General features: G+C 31.0%; 1 protein-coding gene across 1 annotated transcript in view; it reads right to left on the bottom strand.

Annotated features, from left to right (window-relative positions):
* Positions 1 to 10,094, bottom strand: part of GLS (glutaminase) — an 82,094-nt gene that overhangs the window by 28,878 nt on the left and 43,122 nt on the right. The window contains exons 11-14 of the mRNA XM_012647921.1: positions 9,760 to 9,810; positions 6,734 to 6,910; positions 4,610 to 4,741; positions 3,516 to 3,608 (exon numbers count right to left, since the gene is read on the bottom strand). Of these exons, the coding sequence (XP_012503375.1) occupies positions 3,516 to 3,608; positions 4,610 to 4,741; positions 6,734 to 6,910; positions 9,760 to 9,810 (453 nt within the window). The remainder of the gene's footprint in view (positions 1 to 3,515; positions 3,609 to 4,609; positions 4,742 to 6,733; positions 6,911 to 9,759; positions 9,811 to 10,094) is intronic.

The raw sequence follows: 10,094 nt of genomic DNA, 5'->3' as shown, positions 1-10,094 counted from the left end.
AAATGCACAACATTTATGCTAAAAACAAAGTATTTTAGGAAGAAATGCATTTCAAATGAAATGTTAATGATGCCAAAAAAAAAAAAAGAAAGAAAGAAAGAAAGAAAATCAAATATGCTATCTTGTAAATGCTTGAATATCAAGAATCAATAATGGCAAAATACATTAAGCCCAACAATACTGGGTACTTTTCAAGAATTATATTTAAAAAGGTATTAAGAATACTGAAGGAATCAAAATATGTCCTTAAAACTGGCAAAGTTTTTCTTTTTTTTAAGTTTGAGGGCCTATCCACAATATCTTACCTTTTCTTCCATTTATTTTTCCTGTAAAAATTTCTGGATGCCCATTCTTAACATTCTCTAAATACTGTAGCTTAGATAATCCTACTTCATTTTTTAGAGTGCCTTTAAACCTTACAACACATCAGTAAGTGCCACAAATTAACAACCTAATTTTGGTATCTATATAAATATGCACACAATATGAAAACTAAATCTTCATTTTATAAAGAAATTGTAACATGTAACAATTTAGAGCAGGGGGAAAAAATAGTCTTTTTTCCAATTAAGGCATTCAATTGCCCAAACTACAAATGGCCCCAGTGGAACTAACACAAATGTGTAGCAGTAATAAGACTTTGAGAAGCATCCAGTTAGGATATGCATCTGAACATTAGCAGAACATTCAAGTAAGCATAAAAGCCTTGGTAAAATTCTCTAAAACTTAATATATAATTATTGAAATATATAAATTTAATACTTAGGTTAGCCCAAAAGACTTTTGACCAGCACCTCTGGGAGGGAACTTCTTTTCCTAATATCATAGTTCCCAAACTCAAGACATCATATAATCAAGATTTTCTATACCTACATTTGCACTAGTATCTAAATTACTAGGAGAAATCTTTTTTGCTACATTATATTTAATTTTACAAACTTTGCCCTAATACATATATGCCGGCATGCTAAGAAACCATCAAGTTTTCCTTCTAAATCCCCCTACCATGAAATTTACAACTGTAAAAATGAATTGAAAAACAAACAACTTGAAACTGTGGGGAACTGTGGGCAAAACCAGAAAGGTGGTATATGGAAGAAGGAAGAAGTGTGAATAGGTCCTACAAGATTTTACAATCATTTTGCCAAGATAGACTTTCAATATTATGAATAATTACTTGATGTCAGGTTGTGTAGACCTATAGTTCTCTTAAAAACAAAGTTTTGATTCTCAATATTGCATTTTTATAAATGAACAAAAGGATTCGTATCTAAAATATTTTAGTAGCATAACTACTACCTTCAGACTAAATTCATTTCCTAAGTACTCTAAAAGAGTTCAAATAAAACAAACTTTACGAGATGTTATAATTTATCACAAAAGAAATACTCATTAGCATTTATGAAATTATTAGGATAATAAAATTTTAAAAGCTAAAAACCAAGATTTGCCATTCATATTTAAATATAACATAGAAAAAGTTATGTGGGTAGTATGAATATAAAATTGTTTAGGTGAACATTTCACTTGAAGACACTGTTTCTCCTTCTGAGTAACTAACCATTATAGCTTTTTAACAATGAAACACGTCATTATCTCAAAACTGAAATTCTTTGGCTGGAATGTTTTAGTAACATAAGACACTCCTGTACATGATAATTCTGACGGAACATGGGAGTTGCAAACTAAAAGAGTAAGGAAACACATTTAAAAGTGTTGGATAAAATCTTAAATAAAGTTTTTAAGAATTTATAGCCAATGTATCACTAAAAATGGCATAAATGTAAATTTAAGCTAACTTTATACTATTGCTATTTTTAAATAAAATAATTTGGGGTTCATTATTTTGGCTTTTCAGTTTTGTATTTAGCATAGAAGTACTTTCTATTGTCACTGTAGACATCATGTCAGTTTTAAAACTAAAAAAAAAAAAGCAACAAAATTTATGAGTTCAATTTGTAGGGATTTAGAATTAAGAAATTACAATTTTCTGTTACTATTTTAAAATGAGATTATCTGACTATATAGTTAAAATTCTAATAACATCAAAAAAAGTTTTAAAGAAATCTTTCCATTTTTTATTTTTTAAAAATTACTTGTAAATACGTTTTAAAAGACCAACAAATGCACTTTTAATCTATTATCTTTACACGAAGATTAAAAGAAAAAAAAAGCTTTATGGCTCCAGCACCCAAGGTTGAGAACACAAAAAACTCAATAAATATTTATAGTTTGCAAAAATAGCTAAAGATGTTTGAAAGGTTAAATGAAGAAACATTCTGAAACTAGAACCCACTTCTTTAGCTTTTCTCTCCCAGACTTTCCATTCTATACACTACAGTTGTAGAGATGTCCTCATTTGACTCAGGTGATACTTTTTTCCATACTGTCTCTTTTAAAGCAAGTTCTTGTTGGAGACTTTCATAGTCCAATGGTCCAAAGGAATGCTAGTTGTTCAAGCAACATACATAATTTATTAGTGCACTTGAGTGAAGAAAGGTCCAAGCTATAAAATGTTATTTTTCAATGAATGTTATTAAAATCTGTTAAAATTTTCAATCACCACCATCTGACATTTTTGCTCCATGTTACTCATGTCAACTCCCATTCATGGAAGTTTCTATTCTGTTGGCTTTGCATAATTCTCATGTATTATCAAAAGTTATTTTGATTGGAACTAACAAAAATTTAGTTTGGCCCCAAAGAAAATTTTCTCAGTCTGAATTAAAAATATTTTCACTTACAAGACCTTCATATTATCTTCAAGTCTAATTAAGTAATTTTACTATAAATATTTTACATGTGGGATGCAAAGAAACTGAATAAAAAAAAATCTCAACACAAGTCCCTTTGTCTAGTGAAAAACTATATAGATCAAAAAAGTTAAGTCTTGACTCTTAATACTAGCTCTAAAAAAGGAATATATGTATACAATAGCATGAAGCCAAACACATTGATAAAAAACAAGTAGGACTTTAAGGTTATGAGGAATATTGCATTACATATTCTTTCTAGAAAAAATATTTCATCTACAGTGGCTTATAAAACTTATTAGGCTTCATAAGGTGTTTCACTAATATTATAATCTCTTTCTCATTTACATATCCATCCACAGTAGGTAAAGAAATAAAATAAACTTCAATTCAGGACTATAACTGATAAAGATTAATAACAAAAAAAGCTTTCTTTTTAATTAGATTTATAGCACATAGCACTTTCCAATGTCTTTTTTAACAGAATCAAATCTAAAAATCTTGCTTCAAACAGCAGAAAATAGGAGGAAAACCCTGCCATTAGGCTAACCAGTTCCAATTTAAATAATAAATCAGCAATATTTAATATCTATATACTAGTGAACTAGGATAAAAATGTCACCAATTTGTTTACCCTCATTTGTGGTTAGCAAAGATATAAAGCCACTAACAATTAAGCTTAGATTTTATTTAAACAGGCAAATTTCATTTTCTCTCTCTTAAAAAAACTTACATAATTATCTAAACAGGAATTTTGCTTACCCTTTGATCACCACCTTCTCTTCGAGGATCAAGTTTTTTTGCAAAGTGTCTCAAATTATCATAGTTATGGAAATTACACAGAGAAACAAGATCCTGTAAATAGGTATACAGAACAGATATAAGAAATTGGCTATTCACAGGTTACATTTATTCATATTTTAACAAACTATGTTTATAGCCTCCTGGTTAAAAATCGTCACTGCGTACTAATAAAGCAGCATGATGCATCAAGAAGGGGACTGAAGTCAGAGTAAAATATGGATATAAGTTTTGAGAACACTGCTTACTAACATGACCCTAGGGCTCATCCACTCAAATTGTCTAACTTTCACCTTCTATAAAACAGGGTTTATAATAAGAGGCCACATACAAGAATTCTTCTCTCAAATAACTGTAAAGCACCATAAAAATATAAATAACTATACAATCAATTATAATTTACTTTATATGCACTCCAATATCATTCTCTAGTTTTTATAAAATACAAAAGATTGAAAAATAAATCAGAGTTTTAATTGAGTATAGTGCTTAACATGAACTCCAGAAAGTAATAAATGTAAATAAAACCAGAAGCTGAAATATTAGCAAGAATTGTTTTTATAACAAAATACTGAACTAATCAAGAGTAGTAACACTTTAAAAAAAATTTTATCTTTTTTATTTGCAGTGCGTACTTCCTCAAAAAAAAAAAATTTTAAAGGTAGTCAAAGGATAAATATGTTCAACCAGGCAGATTAAAGGAGATAAAATAAACCACTATTGTATAATTCTTAAAATATGTAGGATTTTAAATTACTTCTCCAACTTTAGTATCTTTGGTTGAGCTTTTGAAAACTGAAAACTAATAATAACCATGAAAATTAAAACATAAGCATCATACAAATGTAATTTCCTATAAGAATGATTAAATGAGAGCTGTCTCGTAGAAGCAACTTGAAGCTCCTCTATGAGTATTTCCATGGCTACCTAGTAACTGGCACACTGGCAGACAGAGTGCCAAGAGTCAATAAACTATGGAAAATGGGTTACAAAAATAGAATTGTTGAATGATTCAACTTATATGATCATTATTTTCTTTAAGAAAATATGCTTACATGACAGAAGTGAATTCCCTTGACACTGTTGCCCATCTTGTCCAGAGGAGGAGACCAGCACATCATGCCCATGACATTGGGAACAACTAAAAGAATGCCCCCAGCAACTCCGGATTTTGCAGGAAGACCAACCTGAAAATAATTCGGTAAAAATGAGCATTCATGTAAACATTTTAAAATAAGAAACATTATGTCCAACAATAGAGACATTAGTTTAGGAATGTGGTATATATCCATACAATAGAATTTCAACATTAAAAGTGTTGTAGATAAATATTTTTCAACATGTTTATAACACAGTAAATAAAAAAGTTATAAAAGAGTTTGGGATAGATTTGAATATAGAAAAATTTTTGAAAGATACACTCTAAGGAATTAAAGTAGTTCCATCTAAACTGTAGGGCTATGGATGCTTTTATTATAATCTTCTTGACTATCTTTCTAATTGTTCTAAAATAAACTTGTATTGTTTTTAAATACAAAAATTTATTTTTCAAAAATATTTCACAACTAGAAAACAAAGAGAATTATATTTTAAAAGACTTTCTATGGCATACTGTCAGAGAAATGTCTGAGGAATGGAGATAAAATGGTAATTAAAATTAATCCTCTTCATTGCTTCTCAGCCTTTTGCCTAAAAATCAAGTGTAAATTAATCCTCTTCAAAAAATTTAAGTTTATGTTATGCAGAATTTGACAATTATGATAAAAACAAAAATTAATGTCCTTAAGGCAGTGTTCATTAACTGTTTACTAACATTCAGATATTAAGTACCTCTTTACAGAAGTACACCAATAAAATACTCTTGCAGAAAACTAAACAAGCAAACAAAAAACACCTGAATCAGATCTACCAATTTACAAGAGATGCAAGGGACAATGAGACATACGTAATCAGCAAAACTTAAGACTGTAGGAAACCATACAGGATAAATGATTCAGTTTTTTCAACCAAAAATAACAAGAAAATAAGAGAGAAGTCATGAGAAGACCTACAGATTAAAAGAAACAGGGAGACACAACCAATTACAATGTATGGTCCTTATATGTACACCCAGTCAAACAAGCTGTAAAGTAATATAGTAATAATTTATAAGATAATCCAGTCACTCTGAACATTGACTAAATATTTTAATGATATTAAATTTAATGGTGATATTAAATTAATGATGATATTAAAGTTTTGATATGTAATACTTAAGTTTTTTATATGTAATAATGGTACTGCATGTTTTGTTATGGGTCTTTATCATTTAGAATTACATACTGTAATATAACAAGGGTGGGGGAAATAGGTGTACATACAGATGAAACAAGATTGGTCATGTATTCACAATTATTGAAGCTGAGTGATGGGTACATTAAATGCATCTATTTTTACGTTTGAAAATTTCCAAGATAAAAAAATTTTTAGGATATTATGACTTGACATGAGCAGAATGAAATAAGAAAAGTCTATACATTGCACAAGTGGCAAATGCACAACACAGCTTAAAGAAATACACTTTTATTAAGTTTTAACTTTAATATACTTTAAGTCCTTTAAAACAAGGGTCCCCAACCTATGGTGAGTTGTATAATTATTTCATTATATATTACAATGTAATAATAATAGAAATATAGTACACAATAAATATAATGCACTTATATCATCCCAAAACCATCCTCCTCCATCCCCCATCCCCATCTGTGGAAAAACTGTCTTCCATGAAAACAGTCCCTGGTGCCAACAAAAAGGTTGGGAACTGCTGCTTTAGAACATCTATGGCTGTAACCAAAGAATAAACATTACGTCTTTCTGAACTTACGGAATTCTTGAGGTACATAATCATCACAATGTTAAACATTAACTGAAAGCAAAGTCTATACTAATCTTGTACATTGGAATGCCTTAAAAGCAAAAGTGATGAAGTCCTATAAACTAAACTTCCAAGTTCTTAAGAACATCTGGTAGACTGTTTAACTCTATTCCTTACTAATTCCGTAACAAATTAACCTTGAAAACAAGCCTCTCTCTCAAAAATTAATGTACAGCTGTGGAAGCAAAGTTTAAAGAGCATTTTTAAAAGAACCAGTTCAGACTAGTTTCTTGCCCTACAAAATTAAGATTAAACAATTACTTACATGGAAAGCAAACTGCCCTGAGAAATCATACATGCCACAGGAATGCATCAAACTCAGTGTATTTCGAACTGCTTCAGGGCTCAGCACTCTTTCACCAGTAATTGGGCAGAAACCACCATTAGCCAGTGTGGCAGCCATCACACTGGCTGATTCACAAGTCACTTCAATGGAGCATAGCTAAAACGAATAAAAAAACCAGAATTCTAAAAAATTTAGGCTCATATTATTTTTAGTATGACAGCTGACTTCTAAGACAATCTATTTTATTTGGCATTTCATACATATCTGAAATATTTCTTCCAAAGAGATAATTTTAGTGTGACTTGACGACACACCAAAGATTTTTTGTTGTTGTTGTTGTTGAGATAGGGTTTCTCTCTGTCACCACCACTAGAGTGCAGTGGCATCATCATAGCTCACTGTTGGCTCAAGCGATCCTCCTGCCTCAGCCTCCTGAGTAGCTGGGACTACAGGTCTGCGCCACCACACTTGGCTAATTTTTCTTGTTTTTGTAGAGATGGGTCTTGTTCTTGCTCAGGCTGGTCTCAAACTCCTGACTTCAAGCAATTCTCCCACCTCAGCCTCACAAAGTGCTAGGATTATAGGCATGAGCCACCTCACCCAGCCCCCAAAGATTTTAAATGACCAAAGTTCTAGCTCTTTCAGGGTTTATCCTAATTTTCCCAAAGTTATTCAGTCTTTTAATGGCAGATGTAAGCTAAAGCACTATGATCTGTTATCGCTCCATGTGATGTTCAAATTTGCTTAAATACTAATACTTTCTGTGGGATACACGAGCATAATTATTTTTAATGCAACAGAAAAAAATGAGCCATGATATATTTTTAAGATAAAGTGCCACATATCAGCATTATGATAGATAGCATCTACATTAGAAATTACCATTTTAGGAAAAAAATGCTGAAATGCCTGACATTTCACTTACATCAAAGCTCAGCATCCCCATTTATATGGTAACATAGAAAGGACAAAGGGGAAGAAAAATATAAGACAATACTTTCTTGTCTTACATTACTTTCTTGTCTTGGTTTAGTTGTGTGAGGCTAAAATGTTGCCTTGTAGACCATTTATTAACACTTATTTGATATTTACTATGGGTGTTGACTATATCATGATGAATGAAACATGGAAAGTTCAGCTACTCTAGGATGAAATTTCTGGATTTAAATATAATCAAAATAATAGTATTTTACCACACCAAACCAAATTTACCCATAAAACAAAAATAATAAATTCTTCCACGTTTTATTTTTAAGTAACAGTGACCAAAACTGGGTGAGAGGAGGGAGAAAGAGAAAGCATGAAGGAGGAGGAGGAGAAGACTGGGTCCTCAACTTGTAAACTTTCCTCAAACTCTAAGATCTACAAGAGGCAAGAAGGGGTTTGGAAATAGCAAGAAAGCAAACTACTAATAACTACAGTGACTCAGAACACTGTGCATGTAACTTTGATTGGACTTGCCCTTTTGTTTATTTATATTAAAATCTCTTCCCTATTTCTCCAGAACTACAGAATCTACTTACTATACTGCTCCAGATAGCAAAGAATTAGGATAAAGTTGATTTAATTATGAAAGGTTTTCTAAAAGAAGATTTAAATTCCAGTGATCACTTCCTAATTTATATTTAATATTAACTGGAATTTTGTTTAACATAAGGTGACATACTCCTAATTTGACAAATGCCAACTTAAGAGTACTCTCCTGATAACTTGATGGCTGTTCAATTACATACAGCCCTTCTCCAAAAAAGTTAGTAAGGCTTTTATGGTTGTCTCTTGATTTTTGCCCTGAAGTATAGAAATTCAAAGAACAGTAGATTAGTAGCATCTAAGCTATGAGGGAATCAAAGATGTATTCCAAAAAAACATTAAACTTACGGAAAAACATTCATATGGACTAGGGAAAAAATAAAGACTATTGGATAAAAGAGAAAAAAATTATACTAAATTTCATGTAACACTTTATAGTGTCACAGGAATTTCACGCATTATCATCTCGTTATCTTCAATGTAACACAGCAAGTTAGGTCAGACATATACTACAGACAATAAAACCAGAGATTAGTAACTAAAATTAGGTCACATGGCTAGTAAGTGGGCAGGCTAGATTTTGAATTTCATATTGACAGTCTGGATTCCCAACTCATTTTCCACATTGAGCAGATGACCAACTGTGACCTGGACTTCTATCAAAATCTACTTCATTATCAACGTCCCTTATATATTCTCTAAGATTACTGAAAGGTTACAATTAAAGCACCTTCAAAAGTAAAGACAGGCAAATGTGAGGTAAACTAGAAATTAACAATAACGTAGCCTACCATACAGCTTCACATTATAGCCCTATCAGTGGCACCAATGGTGTTAAATCTGTAATAATAAATTGAACTGAAAATGTGAAGGGAGGGGAGGGATCGCCAGGAAGGCTATCCTAAACTGAGTTCTATACCTCAGCAGAGTATGTCCATAGTCCCTCCACCCCGATCCCTCCTCCTGAATATTGAGAGCTACTCTAACTTAGAAGAAAACCAATGATGTGAAGCTGGAGATGTACTAAACAAACAATTATTCTCCTAGCACCAGTTAAGCCAGGATAGAGTAGTAACAAAGAAATTACAAAAGATATCAAATTGGCTGAGAAACTGACACTTTAAAATGCTGATTATGAGCCATCTGATAAAAAAACCAAACAGTTTCTCCCAAACAAAATTTAAAAGATAAGAAAACAGAGCTCAGTCTATAATTAGGAGAAGCCAATTTCTGGGACTGCACATTATTTTTGACACTACTTAAATATGATGTTTTCAGAACATTTTTTCCTTATTACATTTTGAGGCATGGCTTTTTAGGAGACATGGACATGAAGCTACTTTTCATGAAGACACTGTTTAAAAGTCAACAAAAAATATATTTTTTTGTGATCTAGAACCAAGATTTAAGAGACATCTGTATTTTGCAAAATGTGACGCACCCATTTATACACACAGTTTATACAATTAAATTACCTGGAAATAGAAGTCTAATATACCAACCATGTCTGTGCCTTCTGGAAAACACTGAAAAAAATAGAAAGGCATTAAAAATATAGGCACACAGGAAAAAAAATATGAAATATGTGAAGAAATATGTGAAGGTTAAATTTACACAAATGTTTCATTTTAATTGAGAATGAAATAGTATATAACCTCTAAATGAGTATAAACATGAAACAAAGAATAAAGCAAAATTACATCACATCATATAATTTTCTAGATACTAGTTTAACTGGCAATGATAAACTGATTAATAATTTATAAATTATATTGGACCAGCCACTTAAAATTAAAAAAAAAAAAATCAA

This window comes from Propithecus coquereli, unplaced genomic scaffold (assembly GCF_000956105.1).
Source record: "Propithecus coquereli isolate 6110/MARCELLA unplaced genomic scaffold, Pcoq_1.0 Scaffold279, whole genome shotgun sequence".
Classification (NCBI taxonomy): domain Eukaryota; kingdom Metazoa; phylum Chordata; class Mammalia; order Primates; family Indriidae; genus Propithecus; species Propithecus coquereli.
The sequence above is the reverse complement of the archived record's forward strand: the minus strand, read 5'-3'. Positions and strand labels throughout refer to the sequence as shown.